Source organism: Pieris rapae, chromosome 5, assembly GCF_905147795.1.
Source record: "Pieris rapae chromosome 5, ilPieRapa1.1, whole genome shotgun sequence".
NCBI classification, from domain to species: Eukaryota; Metazoa; Arthropoda; class Insecta; order Lepidoptera; family Pieridae; genus Pieris; species Pieris rapae.
In genome coordinates, this window is record NC_059513.1 from 4,140,935 (window position 1) to 4,157,372 (window position 16,438).

The 16,438-nt window shown below is 32.6% G+C and overlaps 1 protein-coding gene across 1 annotated transcript; it reads left to right on the forward strand.

The window, feature by feature from the left end:
* The first annotated feature begins 604 nt into the window (after positions 1-604).
* On the forward strand, positions 605-14,765 carry LOC111003266 (trypsin epsilon). The gene is made up of 9 exons (XM_022273685.2): positions 605-741; positions 1,466-1,478; positions 2,099-2,246; positions 3,395-3,421; positions 3,658-3,815; positions 12,391-12,480; positions 13,057-13,145; positions 13,756-13,837; positions 14,582-14,765. The coding sequence occupies exons 1-9, from the start codon at positions 694-696 to the stop codon at positions 14,716-14,718; spliced, it is 792 nt and encodes a 263-aa protein (XP_022129377.2). The 5' UTR covers positions 605-693; the 3' UTR covers positions 14,719-14,765.
* The last annotated feature ends 1,673 nt before the right edge of the window (positions 14,766-16,438 follow it).

Below are 16,438 nucleotides of genomic sequence, written 5' to 3' on the forward strand. Positions count from 1 at the left end.
ATCCTTTGCTTGATAATCATCTCATTCATTATGGCAAAAAGATGAGAGTGAGTAATTTAAATTTAATATATCTCTATAAATATATATGTCGGAGCAATGATGCTGGTATCGGCTGCCATTTTCATTATTTAATAACTTTAAGATTATATTACTTCAAATCAGTTAATACGAGTGGTTTATTTAGTTTGTCAATGTTGCTAGATCTAAGTTGCGACTATTCAATGATTGATAATAATAATGACTTCACCAATCAGTTTTTGTATTCATAGTAACCAGAATTTATAGCAACAAACTTTTTTCCAAAATTGAAACGTTAATGTACGTATGTACGAATCACCAGAGAGTTTCTGTATGGGGTAGTGGCAACCTTGGAAGGTTCAACCCTACAAAGACTCTGGTTTGTTGTCTTTGTTTTGCTCTGTGCTGGTGCTCCCAAATACCAGCTTCTTTCTTCTTCCTTTTGATAAAAATGGAGTTCATTAATTTTTTTTTGTTTTCCTATAGATTTATAATTGTTCAAAAAGAATTGTGTAGAAAAACAAATCAGTAATAAAAGAAATATCAGAAACTATCTTCTTAATACGATACGGATGACTTGCAAGATATCGTATCATCGTATATAAAATAATCAACGGCTAATTTATAATTAATATTAAAATAAATTTTCAGTTAGTAATTAGTGGATCCTGCAAAATGAAGCTCGTTACAATTATTTTATTTTGCGTCTTAGCCGGAATACAGGTGAGATTTTTGTTAAAATATTTCGTGGGTTACTTTTTTTATTCGTTTGCTATACATATCATTCGTAATTCTACTTTTGAGTTAAGTGCTGAGATAAGCCGATATATGTGGATTTTAATTGGCTAAATCTTAAATACAGTTCAAATAAAATAAAATATTGGTAAATCGTCAAGGTTTTGGTTGTAAGGAAATACAACCACTATTGCTTCACTTATATTTTACACCATATATATTAAAACAAAATTTGATAATAATAAGATCTAATAGTAAACGCTTAGCACCTGTAAACAGAAAAGATACAAGGTGGAATCCGATCGAATCAAAACTAAAACAAAACGCAGCCAACAAACCTTTACTGATAGTGTGTGATATTGTTAAGTGTTTCATATATTACCTTATAAAGGATTGCTTGATATACATGTAGATAGTTTTTGGTAGGCAGATTGTATTGTTATTTTCTTACGTAATACCAAAAAATAAGAGCGCTTTCCATCAATCATTCGAGGTAAAGTAGCAAGTGGGAGGGAGACCTGGCCGCAGACGCACGTCTTTGTTGAAGAATCATCGGCAATTATTTGGGCAAACCTAGTTATAGAAGGGCGTCTGCGTCATCCAAAATAAAAGCGCCAACCTTCGAAAAGATCACATTTAACTAATTACATTATAATTCAATACATATTATTTGTTGGTATTTTAAGTTGTAACTATATTTTTTTTGTTACAGGGCCGTGTTGCATGTAAGTGAATTTCTGAACAAATATCATTTACCAAGTAACACATTCCAAACAATTTACGTCAAGGACGTGTATTGTTCGTTATCTGACAGATAAACATAAGCCTTCATGCATCATCGATTGCAACAAATTTGACAGCAATAAATTATTAGTTTGCTACAAACAATACTAATCAATAGTTTAAAATACGTTGTATTAATATAGATTAATAAAATAAATCAGTGGCGCTACAACCTCTTACGTCTTGGCCTCAGATTTCTGAATCTGTTTCATGATCATTTTAAATCTAGTAGGCAAGTAGGTGATCAGCCTCCAGTGCCTGACACACGTCGTCGAATATTTTTTTTGGGTCTAAGACATGTCGGTTTCCTCAAGATGTTTTCCTTCACCGTTCGAGCAAATGTTAAATGCGCACATAGAAAGTAAGTCCATTGGTACAGCCAGGGATCGAACCAACTACTGCTCTTTAGATTAATAGCTTGTCATTTAAAATAAATCGTTGCAGTTGATAACAGCTGATAGAAACTACAGTTTCTGAGCAATTCAATATAAGTAGAAAAGTCCACGAATTCACTCGCGTTCATTCATCAAGTTTTATAAAAAACAATAAAGGTAACTTTTAGCGGACAACGATGAAGAAACCAGTTTGGAACTACCCTGGTTGGTACACCTTCGTATCACACGCCTGACGCTCAGAGGACATCTGGACTCTTGTGTTGGGGCTATATACAATAACAGATGGATTATTACTGCTGCTTCCTGCTTATCTGAGTAAGTATTGGATTGAGAATGGATTCTTGATGTTTTTTGGTCTATAATCAAGAACATATTTGCTGTATTAACTCGACTATGTACGACTATGTATTTGCATGTTGTTATTATTATTTTATAAGGACGGGCTAACTTAGTTCCGCCTTACAGTCTAATAATATCGTGTTATGTTTAGTTAAACTTATTTTAGGATTTCATTAAGGTTAACATTCATACAACTTTTTTTGCAAATACTGAAATGTTTTATTGTTTGCTATTGTGAAAGAAGAATGAAAGATTTACACATTACGCTTTTGCTCTCTAGTGCCAATATTGCGATACTGCATGTTAAAGCACTTTCTGATATAAACATTTTTTGATGAAGTAACACATGTCTCCTATGAAGATCGATGCCTGGTTATGTATCTTCTCATTCGTATCAAGATTGGAATTTCTTGAACCGACACAAATACTATGTAAAGTGATGCGTAGTTTTTTAAACAGATGGCACCACATGTTATTTGCATTCGTAGAATTAATTAATTAATTGTTAATCGATATTTTATTATATAAATTATCCGATATTTTATTATACATTGTTCTATTCGTAGCGGAGAAGAATCCACTAATAAAAGAGATAACTAACATCGGTCCAGTTGATATTGAGTTATAAGTGATGTTACTTACACGAATTTGTTTTATCTATTTAGATTTGTTATTATTTAATTAAGATGTCATGTGGAACATGGTGTAATGGTTGCAGTTAACATTGTGTAAAACAAAAACCTTGGCTATTAAAAATAATGGCGGAGAATTTATTGCCAGTTCCTTTCGTCCGTTCTACGGCCCTGATTTGAGAACTAACGTTTTAAAATTAGAAGCATTTAATATGTATTCTTTTATTGACATATTTTTTTAAATTTAAATTTAACGATTTTATAAAATTTTATGAAATTCAATCAAATTAGATACGATCATCTCATTAGGATTGAATCGAGCACAGTAAATATTTATTCGCAATATGTGCTATTTTATGTCTTTTGAAATGGATGTTTTTTCGTCTAATAAACGTCACTGTCTTAACTGCTAGAAGTTGGAGATGTTTATATTTATTGTTATAATACTTTTATAATTTGAAATGTAACGGTTCCTATTGTTTATTTTTACAGATTGAACATTGACGGCACTCTAATAGAGTAAGTAACTATAAGATTACTGGAACTTTACGAAGACTATATCTATTTTTTTTTATTTAATCGATATAAAGCAATGTATATCTATAAAAATACAGGAAAATATAACATCAAAAAATTTAACACACATGCACACATACACATCAATTATGTTCATCCAAGATAATTGGTAGAAATCGAATAATTTACTAAACTAATGGCAGATAAAAGATTCCCTCCTCAAATAATATTTTCCTCAGTTCACGTTATATATGGATCCGCTTCGACGCCTCAAATGTCTTCAGACCTGGCTTCGTGACAGAAACCACAAAATTTAAAATCCACCCAGAGTACGACTACAAAACTGGAGCCAATGACATTGGTCTCATTGACATTGACAGGGATATTGAATTCACAGGTAAGTTAAGACACCGAAACACCGGCCTTAGATGCGGAATTATGTCAATAAAAATCTATTTTATTCCAAAATTTTCTTTTTTAAAATATGTGTGATTGTTGTTGGATCATAATTAATCGAAGACAGGATAAAACTGTTTTGCCAATAGGGTAAAATGTTCAGAAGGAGGATCAAATATGAATAATAATAATTAATAAAACCGATGCAAATATTAGGTATTTTTGCGGTATTGCGCAGTTTATTTAGAAATAGAGAATTTTTCCCCTTATGCCTATTTTATGTATATATATAATATTTTAATTATAACCAATTTATATATTTTTTTATTAAAGGGTAAATTAAATAAATACGACGAATAAAATAAAGACGAATATTTTCTTATAATTTTTTTTATATAATTGATTGGAAGTGAATGATAGTCACGGTCAAAATAATTTTATTCATATTGGTAAACAAGTACTCTTATGAACATCAGAAGAGGAGTAAAATTAATTCTAAATTTACATTAACTACCAGTTCGCAATGCAATGGCGTATAACGAGCAAGAAGAACTGGCAATAAACTCTCCGCCACTCTTTTAAATCGCTAAGTTTTGAGGCATACAAATTGTTTGAACTGGAGCAAATCAATTACAAGGATTTCCATATAAGGAGTGGTTTATCTTCTGGAGCCTGGTTGGTCGTACTGGTGAAAGTCACCATTTGTTTTAAAATTGTTTATATGTATTTATACATAATGGTAATACAGTTAAACTTATTCGTAACACTGAAATCTACTACTAACGTCGCATTCCACGGAACCACTGTGATAACTCGGTCCTGCGCAAGCCTATTCTTCTTCTCTGACTGGTTGTAAACATTTTCAGTGTAACGTACACAATTGCTACAGAGCTCAACCTATTCGAAAGAGTCTATGTGTGGGCCCCACGGAAGTTTTCTATCTATTGTTATGCCTAAAAATACAGTCAACAAAGTTTAGTTCACTGTCATTAACTTTTGTAAATCTAATACATTTTGGTTTATTCTCACTAAGCAGCATTATGATGAAAGTTGAAAAGTGTATGGCAAAATTGTGATGTTTCGCGAAATAGGTTATTAATTCGTGGTGTACCCAATAACTGGAGGCCTCTTCATATTCCGTTACGATACACAACTTTGCGAATTCTCTTAATTAATCTCGATTTATAATTTGAAGTTCAATTTGTGAAATATAGATGTTTTTTTCGTGTCGTCCATATGTATTTTTGATAGTTTAAAATGATTTTAGTAAAGTCTTCCTGATTATCAAAACCTTTTTCACTTAATTGAACTCATTATGCTCGTAAGTTATATTCATTATTTATTTTTTATACAAACATGTAGCGATTTAACTGAGAGTTAATTTATTCAACAACATAGAAAATATATGATGCTTACAATATTCTTAACCTACATATAATTCATAATTATAATGTTTATATATTGTTTATATATATTATACATGTCTTCGGTTGAATTATGTTTTTTGGTTTTTAATTTTCTTTATTTTTTCTATGTATAGTCAGTTTATGTAACAGGTTTTGTTATTTTTACTCTGTTATTAAAATAAAACATGTTTTGTTTGTTTACGCGCGAATTACGATATCGACAGCCCGGACTCTCAAAAAAAACCAATAATTATGTAACTATTTATTAATTAAACTTATAATTAAATTACATAGAATAGATCCGTAGTCGATGCAAAACACGAATATAATGCAAATATATTTTATTAAATTAAAATGAATAATATGCGGTAAATGATGAGGCAGCAAAACGATTCCCTGAAGCCCGCACGTTAACCATACACGTGCTGCAACGTTAGCGATCTTCTTTAGGGTACCGTATGTAATTCCTCCATCCCCAGAACAGCAACTATTTGAGCACTTTGAGGGAAAATGTTGCTGGTACTTCACGATCTTCAGAATCAGGAACAGAATGTGTAGGGTTGCTTCTTGGTTCTCTCTCTGGTGTAGAAGGGTTCTTTCGCAGATATCGTCGAAGAGTATAAGCAAGGAAAGTTATAACTATACCAGATACAAGTGCATAGAGGGGCAACGTTGTAAGGTATAGTGAAGAATCAAAGTGGGCGAGTCGTATGGGGTTCTGTAGCATAATTCTATTTTCCAGGTGATCTTCAGCGGCTGTCCCTTGATTTCATTTCATCTTGGTTATCTTAAATATATATATTCCCGCCGTTCACATCAAAGTTCGACTTTTGTGGGCTTCGGGAAGACAATAGTATAGTGTCTATCATCCAGTTGTTCCATAGCTTGCCTTGTAATAGAGACTTCAGTGGGGCTGCATGATTTATCTAAAGATTGATTAATGATAATACTCCGGATACAATCTGCGTGTTCTCGTAGCTGATACTGATTTGTGCTTTCCTCACAGAGAAGGTATTCGCCAATCTTCGGGCATTCGGTTTGCAAGTACATGAAAAATCTCCCATCGGTTGCTATGAAAGGATATAGGTATAAAGGTCTGGTGGAATATATTAGGAACAATGGATAGCTAAAATAAGTCGTAACTATCTTTAGAATATATACCTATAATTTAAAATCCTGGTTTTATAAGATAATAATATTCTCTAAAATCAATATCTAAAATTTTATTATTTCTAGATTATATATTTCTCTTAATTAACTAATGATGTATCCTAAGTTATCTATGCCTATCATACTATAATGCGTGCTCGCTGCACGTATAAATCCTATAAAATATTCTCTTTTATAAAACCTATCTAGTTGAATTTTAAAATAATCCAACTGTTCATTTATTCGTCCTAAATATTATATAAAGGTATGACCAAGTTTAAAGGGCAAAAGCTCATTGTCAAGAGTCTCAAGTTTTATCCCTACTGTCTTCGTCATTGTCATTATCAGTATTAGTCGGTACCTGTAACAATTTGGATGACTTTGGTACTCGTTTCAAGCGAGATTTAGCGACAGGTCCCTTTTTCTTTGAAGTGTAAATGTGTATGGGAAGGTCTGCAAGAACTGTGTCGTGAGTGTATCGTGGTGCTAACTTCTGTCTACTAGCTAAGGGGTTCTTAATAAAAACTTGCTGGTCGGGTACATATTCAGTTTCTGGCTCACGATTTTTATTTCTATTAGTCATTAAATTCGTACGATCAATAGTTGTAGCTTCATTAATCATTTCATATACCGTCTTCATTTGGTCTCTATGATTTATAATATACTGTTGCAAAAGGTGTTCGGCTAAATTAAAATCTAAAGGGTCTCTAGGATCAAAATGACCTCTAATGATATCGTGTGGTCTACATTTGGTGAAACTATGTACTGAACTGTTATAAGCTAAGATTGCATAAGGAATTTGATTTATTGTAGGTTCATCTTTATTTTTCAGATGAAGAATACGAAGGTGTTCTAGTAAAGAAGAATGGAACCTTTCAATAATTCCGTTATCGTTAGGTGAATGAGCTAGTATTCTATGATGATTAATTTTATGTAGTCTAACAAATTCTGCGAAAAGTTGATTAGTGAACTCAGTCCCGTTATCTGTCACAATAGTCAAAGGTAGTCCATGATGAGTGCTGAAATTTAATAGACCTTGGATAATACTAATAGCTGTACCGTCTCGTAAATGATATGCTTGGCCGTATTTTGAGAACGAATCTACAAAGGTAAGGTATTTTTCAGCTTGCACTGTGAATAAATCCATATGAACTATCTCAAAGGGTTTTGTTGCAGGTGGTACTATATTAAACTGTGGTCTAATTGGGTTTCTGTCATATTTAGTCTGTCCGCAAATTGTACATTCGTTTATGTATTTAGAAATTTCTTCCCTCATTTTAGGCCAGTAATAACGACGTGACAAGGCTAAATAACATTCATTAATACCTCTATGGTTAGTTTTACCTTCATGATAGTGTTTAATTATTTCTTGCTGTCGTAAGTACTCCTTAACATCTTCTAACTCGGTTTTTACTAAAACTAGATGCATAGAATTACATTTAAAGTTATTTTGTAAAATCGGAATTATCGAATACATACCTAATGGTGGAGTTATTTTAATAGCAGTTTTTATCTTAGGATTTACGTATTCTTTTACAGCATTAATGACGTCTTGTTCTAATGAAGATTCTGAAACTTGTATATGTGTACGTGTGTGGGTATCAAAAGGCTTAGTTACATGAGGTCTTCTTTTAATATCACCTACTATAGTTAAGCAAACCTGTTTATGGAATTTATTCAGAGGTTCGTCTGTAATGGGATTTCAAGAATAGGATTTTCAGCGGATGTATGTGCTGTTGCAGTAGTTGAACCTGGTGGTTCAGGTCTTATGGACACATCTATACCACATTCTTTAAGAAGTGATTCTATTTCCTCGTTATTAATTTGTACACGGGATAAAGCGTCTGCGTTAGTATTAAACTTTCCTTTTTTATAAATCTCTGTATAGTCATATTCACTCAGTTTCAGTCGCCATCGTGTCAGTCTCGAGTTCGGTTCCTTTAAATTCATAATCCACTGAAGTGGTTTATGGTCTGTTATAATTTTGAACTTCCTACCAAACAAATAAGGTCTAAAATACTTAGTTGCCCATACAATTGCCAAAAGTTCTTTCTCGATCGTACTGTAATTTGATTCACTGTCACTTAATGTTCTAGAAGCATAGCAGATCGGTTTATCAGAGCCTATTGTGCCTTGTGAAAGTACTGCTCCTAAAGCTACATTAGAGGCGTCTGTTGTCAGAATGAATTCTTTATTGAAGTCGGGATATTGTAAAATAGGATCGTTAGTTAATAAAGTTTTGCATTTCTCAAAACATTTTATATATTCGGAATCTAAAGTTATTTTGTTAGTCTTTTTAAGACATTTAGTCATCGGTTTCGTCAAACGTGCAAAATCTGGTATGAACTTTCTATAATAACCTAATAATCCTAAAAATTGTTTAATTTCTTTTGTTGTTTTAGGTAAAGGATAATTTTCTATGGCTTTAATTTTATCAGGATTCGGTTTAATACCTTCATTACTGATTATATGACCAAGGTAAGCTGTTTCAAGTTTCAAAAATTCAGATTTGTCCATCTGGATTTTGAAATTGGACTCTCTCAATCTACTAAATACTTTTTCTAAATTAATTATGTGCTCTTGCAAAGATGTACTGAATACTATAATGTCATCGAGGTATACTAGACATATCTCATTTTGTAAACCTTTAAGGATATTATCCATTACACGCTGAAATGTGGAAGGGGAATTCTTAAGTCCCATCGGCATACGTAGAAATTCAAAATGACCGTGTTCCACGTTAAATGCGGTTTTCGGTATATCTTCAGGATTCATCTCGACTTGATAAAAACCAGATGCAAGGTCAAGGGTGGTAAAATACTGACATCTACCTAACTTGTCTAAAACGTCGGTGATGTTCGGAATTGGGTATTTATCGTCAATAGTCTTTTCGTTTAACTTTCTAAAGTCCACTACAAGTCTCCATTTTTGTCTACCAGAAGCGTCAGCTTTCTTTGGTACTACCCAAATGGGTGAGCTCCAAGCAGAGTCAGATGGTCGTATTATACCTTGTTCGAGCATTTTACTAATTTGTTCTCTAACTTCCTGACGGTGCACAAAAGGGTATCGGTAACTTTTGGTGTAAATAGGGTTTTCATCATGAGTTCTAATGCTATGTTTGATTCTATTAGTGAAAGTTAGTGGCTCGCCTTCAATGTAAAATATGTCAGCGTAGCGCTTACAAAGAGTAACTAAATTAACCCGTTCTTCACTATTCAAATGGTCAGTTCTAAGTCTGTCTAAAACCTGTTTTACTCTGTCTGAGTCCGGTTCAGTATAGGAACTTTCAAAGTTAAATAAGTCAAGTCGTAAAGGTCTGTCAATTGGAATTACAATGTCTTCGTCTGTCATATTCTTAACCTCTACTGTACCAATCTGATCAGTCACATTAGTAATACATTCGTGTACAATGCAATTACCTAATAATTGTTCTGGTATGAATACGTCACCATCGCTATGATGTATCGGTATACTAATTAAACGAGATGTTTTGGCTGGTATTATTTGATCAGTATATCTTTTACATTGATATCGCAATAAAGGAATTTTCGCATTTTCTGTTATTAATATATCATCTCTAAAATCAATTCTACAGTTTTCTAACAAATCCAATCCAATTAAACCATCAAAATAATTATGAAATTTATATATAAATAATTTTATATTTTTAACATCATTAAATTCAGGAAAACTAGGAACTGATATCGAATGTTCATGAATGCTTGTTACTCTAGAGTTAGTTACTTCAAAAGGATCATACATTTTCGGAATATTACTGAAATATTTATCCACTGCTTCAGGGCTTATAAATGATTGGTTTGCGCCTGTATCTATGAGAAGTTTTAAAGGTGGATTATTAATTTTAATATACGGCAATTCTTTCTTTGATTGTAAATTTAATTCTATTCTGGTGCGGATTTCTGATTGCTCTTGTGAAAATCCTGACTCTTCCTACCATTTGGATATTTCGATTGAATATCTTTACTAGCTTTACTAGTACTAGGCCTATTACTATCATAGCGAATATCCTCTATTGGTGGTAATTCTTGTTGTTCATAGTATTGATTGTCATCATAGTCATAATTACCATATTGTCCGTAAAAGTCACTTAAGTCATAATCGGTGTTATAATAATTGTAGTCAACATAGTCATTGCCATACTCATAATCATCATAATCATAAAATTCATTAAAATTAAGTTCTTTAGACTTAAAGTAATTTGATGGAGGCGGATTGCCAAATTTCTGCCAATCATGTCCAGGAATTTTCGGTGGTAAGGGTTTTGTCACGAAATGACTTACCCCACTCATAGGTTTAGGACCAGAATTATTATGTACAGGATTCCTATTAGGTATTCTGAAACCACTATTATAGTTAGGCAACGGTGCTCGGAAAATTTGCTGAGTACGCGTTGGATACATAGGCATGTGCTGACGACTATTAAAATTAGGATTAAAATTAGGTTTTTGCCAGCTAGGCCCAGGTAAAAATTTAGAAGGATTAAAGTTGTTAATAATCGGAGGAAATTTAGGCTGTGTGTGTGTAAATTGCTGGTGTGTGTTCTGTGGTGATGATGATGACAATGGTTTTCTAGGATCTGTTGCTAAATTATTACGCTGTTGCAAATACATTACGTTAAGCTCATCTTGGACAAATTCCAACGCCTTTTCAATCGTTTCAGGTCTCATACATCTTATTCGGGACCCGAGAGGATCTTTTAAGCCTCTTACAAATGCTTGTAATGTTAATTTACGATATAAAACTCTTTTAGCTTCTACAGTTGTGTCTAATGTCTCGTGCAACGATACATAAGACATTATAGTACTGAAAAGATTTTGGCATTTGTCATAGAATTCCTGTGGAGTCTCATTACATTGTGTCGCTAATGCTAAGTCGTTATAAAGAGCTGTCTCGTCCCTTTGGTCAGAAAAATTTAATTAATGTTTTTTATTAATTAATGTATTCCTAATTCCTAACCAATTTTCAGGTATGCCATTGGAATTTATAGTACGAGCGGCTGAACCTGTAATCTTATTTAATATGCCATTTATCACACATAAATTAGATAATTCATATCCTATCTCGTCTTTTACACATTGTATAACAATTTGATCGCATATTCTTATAAACCTAGGAAGTATATGTGGGTTCCCATCGAATTCAGGAACTGGGCGGAGAGCCTTATAAACTGTATCAGGATCCATTTTATACTTTAAACTACTAAAATTTAAATTCAAATTACTGCTTAAACTATGAGGGCAATGCGAGCTCTCAGAAAAAAAATTTAAACCTACTGAAGGGCGATTCGAGCCTTCGCTTAATTGACAATTCGAGTCTTCGCTTAATTGACGATTCAAGTCTTCACTTAATTGACGATTCAAGTCTACTAAACTAACCCTACGAGTTTTATACCTGGAGGAAACAGGACTATTTTTCATAGGGCGGAAAATCGTAACGAGGAGAGAGCAACACGAATGGAAAAATAATTCAATGTACTCACATAACTCGTCGACTTCCCTGGTTTCTTTTGAGTTGCACTGAAGTTTGAGTACGCCCCGGCTGCTTCCTTATGATTTTTGATGCTTCGGTGAACGCTTGATAGCGATAGCTAGAACGACCGCGCGCGGTGTCGAAACTAGACCCGGAAATCTTCTTTATAGCGATCGTCGTAACCCCGAAACTATCCTACCGACTGCGCCAATTACGATATCGACAGCCCGGACTCTCAAAAAAAACCAATAATTATGTAACTATTTATTAATTAAACTTATAATTAAATTACATAGAATAGATCCGTAGTCGATGCAAGACACGAATATAATGCAAATATATTTTATTAAATTAAAATGAATAATATGCGGTAAATGATGAGGCAGCAAAACGATTCCCTGAAGCCCGCACGTTAACCATACACGTGCTGCAACGTTAGCGATCTTCTTTAGGGTACCGTATGTAATTCGCGTTCTCTAAATACACAACACACGTCAGCAGGCACTTATATAGATAAAATGATGGTTTCAGACAAGATCCAGCCTATTGCGGTGGCAGCCCCTGATGCTGAAGTACCTGAAACTGGCATGGTTTGCGGCTACGGCGAGAAAGAAGGAGGAGGTAAGTAGGCTGTTCCAAAACTGCTTACAACTGTAATACCCTGAAGTCTTGTAGATTTTCCATGTGCCTCGATAGCCTGAAATCCATTGTAAGTTCTCCTACTCTTCCTAACGTGTCGTTTAATGTGTACTTCAATAAAACATTACTTTCTAATAGAGATACATAAAGGTATTATTAAAAAGCTTCAAGATGTTGTTATTCTGCATTTTAAATAAGTAAATTTGCTATTCCTTTTGGGTAAGAAATATGATATTATAAAATAGTATATATATATTTAATGATCAAAGGAATAGACATATACTAAGGCCAATACCAATATAGACATTTATTATCACTGTAATATGTACGTTATTTATGTTATTACACTGGATTATTATTTGTTTGGAATACATTGAGCTACAATTTCAATATTAATGTATTATTCAGTAGTCGTTAATCAAGATATAACTCTACACACTTACAAGCAATCCGGAATCCAAGCCACTATTTCCGAGCGAAGCAAGTTCATGAAAAACTAGTAGGCATTTTATTCAATTATTTCTTATATACTTTCTCTTGTTTATTACAATATTGCAGGGCCTGGTGAAGATCTCTTATGCGTGGATGTCACGCTTGCTGAAGAAGACGGTCTTTTAGTGGCACAGAGCATTAACAATGCTTCCAAGGTTCGTTAATGTTAACTGCATATTAAATGAAAGAATGTTTTTAATTCCTTGCTTTAGACTATTTTGATAATCTAAATCTATAAAATTATTTATGATCTTAAAAAGTACCCATGACCTAGGAGCATGCAATTATGGTCAATGTCATGACAGTGGGTGAAGTCAAAGATGTCTGTCTGCCTACCACAAAGAATTAATTAGTCTTAATAATAATACATTTAATACTATTTTAATTAACAATATATATATAATACATATTTCTTAATTCTAATCTTGATCGGTGACGTCCGCATTGGGCCTCTTACAAACATTTTCATTTACCTTGGGCGTGTGCAATTGGACTCCAGCACTGAATATTAATCTATTTCTAGAAAAAAAAATTAGTGGAAGAGGTTAATAAAAATGTTCTCCTAGATATACGGTCACCGCTTTGACTGACAATTGAAGCACAAATCTATGAAATATTTATACTTGCGGTTCGCTTGCTGAGTACGTAACTATACCATAAGAATGGTAAAAAATATGTTTTTATAAAAGAAATTTACATACTATTTGGGAATATGTTTCCGAGTTTATGTTACTAATTATTGATAGACTCTGTACCTACTTGCAGTACGACTTAGGAGCGGCTTTATTGTCAGACGGCAAAGTACATGGCATTCTTGTACGCATCGCTGATGAAAACTCAGCAGGAGGTTTGTATATTGCTTTACCTTTATTTTTTGTTTGTATATAGTAAATCACCAAAATTATCTGAAATCCTTTATATATACATATGCAAACATATATTACATCAATCTATACACAGAAAACAAACGAACAATGATAGCAATGTTATGATAACGTCAAATTCCGTCTCAAAAAACCAACTTAGGAGTTAAGGCACCTCTTTTTCGAATTCTTTGCGATTAAAACAGATTAAACAGTACTTATCTGGAGCTGTATCTATTCGATAGTGGGCTGATCAATTTTAAAGAAAGCATTGTGAAGTGCCTGACTTTATACCTAATCCGATGATTTTTTGTAATTATTTACTCCTCAACAAAAATTGCTGGTATTTTATTGTCATATACCGTAGATATAGTATGTGATGTATGATGAGGTAATCTATTATAATTAAATTAATAAGCGTAATACGAAAATGTTCAGAATTTTGAAAGTTATAAATTTAAAAATTAATAATGTGTTATAAAAGGATTGGATTGGATTTATGCCTTACGAAGCCATATGCCTTGCAATTACGAAGAACATGTCTAAAAATACCAAGAGGCCATAGCTAACAAATCTGAATAAGATTTTTTTAACTTAACGTGTGTGTTTTAATATTCTTTAAATAATTTGAATGTAACTATAACATTTCCTTGTTAACAACTATATCCAAAAAGGTAGATTTTTCTCACAAGTAAGTTTGAATCTTAATAAGATGTTTTCTCTTTTAGCCTTCCTTTCTACGTCTAAGTACGTAGCCTGGATCGAAGAGGAGACAGCTAAGAAGGAACCTGAACCTGAGGAAGAAAAGATTTCCATTGTGGATGGAGACGACGTTCTCATTGCAGAGCCCATTCCAACTGTTTAGTTTCAATTATGATGTTTTATACGAATAAAAATAAGATTCATAATTAATTACCGTCAAAAATTTTTTTTAATATCTTCATTTGTAACAATAACATTGATTAAATATTTTAAATGGAATTGACCTATATTTTGATTTATACTACACTAACAAAATAATTGTTGATATTTGTTAAAACAAAGAAATTGATTTTTAAAACTATAATGGCACAAATGGTCCTATTCTTCTTAAAAATTAAAATTGCATGATTTAATAAAATATATTTGGCCACTGTACCACTAAGAACGATTTGGATGCCGTTAATACGTAGTTTTTAACAATAAATAGTATCTATGCCCTGACTACGACTCGATATATCCTTGACGATGGTCTTTAATAAGGAAAAAAGGCACAACATTGTTCTTTACAATTAGAGAAGTCATTTAAATTAGTAAACGTAATAAGGGAGGTTCGACTGATTATACTTTTCCTTGAAAAAAAAAACAAAATAGTTCAACATATGCACTAACACTTACTTAATTATATAAAGGCGTAATTAATTCAAATTGGCAAAAATCTAAATAATTTCAAATGCATCATAAATAACAGTTAATAAACCACTGCAAAGCGCAAAGTAATCTATATATACATAATGAAAATGGTCTTCGTTTGAGGCTCAATCACGCCTAAACCACTGATCGTATCGACATGAAACTACCACTATTCGATGCGAAATTTTTCCTAGATGGTCTATGGCTATTTATTTTTCGAATTCTAACGTTCCTTCATTTTTTTATTGCTGTTTTACTTTTATGAACATTTATCCCGCTAATTGCAAGCGTTTTCTCTTGATTCTTTTGTTTCCATGGCAACGGAGTTTACTAAACGGATAATGTTCTTTTACATTCAGCTAAGAATTCCAATTTCTATAGTTACTCATCACGAAATCTCGGGAACTATAGGACTTAGAAATGTGAATCTTGGTAGGAATATTACTTTCGTTATGTAAAGGTCAACTAAAAATGGATTTTAAGAAATTCATCCCCCCAAGGGGATTGCGGGGGCCTTAACAATGAACAATTCCCATTTTTAAACTATAGCTCCTATAAATTCCAAATTTGGTAGGAATCTTCTGTAAGAGATGTAGAAATAGTCTATGAACGAATTTTACGGTAGCTCACCCCACAGGGGGTTGCGGGGGTGGTTTAACAATGAAAATTTAATTTTTTAAGCCGTAGCTCCTACAGACTCCAAATTTAGCTAGAGTCGTCTATATGTGATGCAGAAATGATTTAAGAGCGGATTTTACAACAACCCACCGCCGAAAAATATTGCGGTAGTGGGTGTTAACATGTGAAATTTCTATTTCTAAACTGTAACCTCTATAGACCTTAAATTTGGTAGTAATCTTTTATTTGTCATGCAGAAACCATCTCAAATAGGATTTTACGAAATTCTATTTCCAACAGGGATTGCGGGGGTGGATGTGAGAATGTTAAATTTATGTTTCCAAACTGTAACTTCTAGAGACTCCAAATGATTATTTTTTTACTGTTTAAATAGAAAAGGTTAAAGTCAATTGTTTTTTTTTATTTAATTAATTTTATTTGTTTTTATATAATCTAATTAATTTTATGATAAACCGAAAATAAAAATTTCAGAAAAAAAATAAAAATTAACAAAAAAGCAAAAAAAAATTTAATAAAAAAAATATGAATAAAATTTACTTTATTTCCTTTGAAAA

Coding starts and splice junctions, on each gene's coding strand:
- LOC111003266 (XM_022273685.2), top strand. CDS start 694: ATGAAGCTCGTTACAATTATTTTATTTTGCGTCTTAGCCGGAATACAG. Junction 2,247..3,394: donor GCTGCTTCCTGCTTATCTGA/GTAAGTATTGGA, acceptor TTATTTTTACAG/ATTGAACATTGACGGCACTC. Junction 12,481..13,056: donor CGGCGAGAAAGAAGGAGGAG/GTAAGTAGGCTG, acceptor ACAATATTGCAG/GGCCTGGTGAAGATCTCTTA.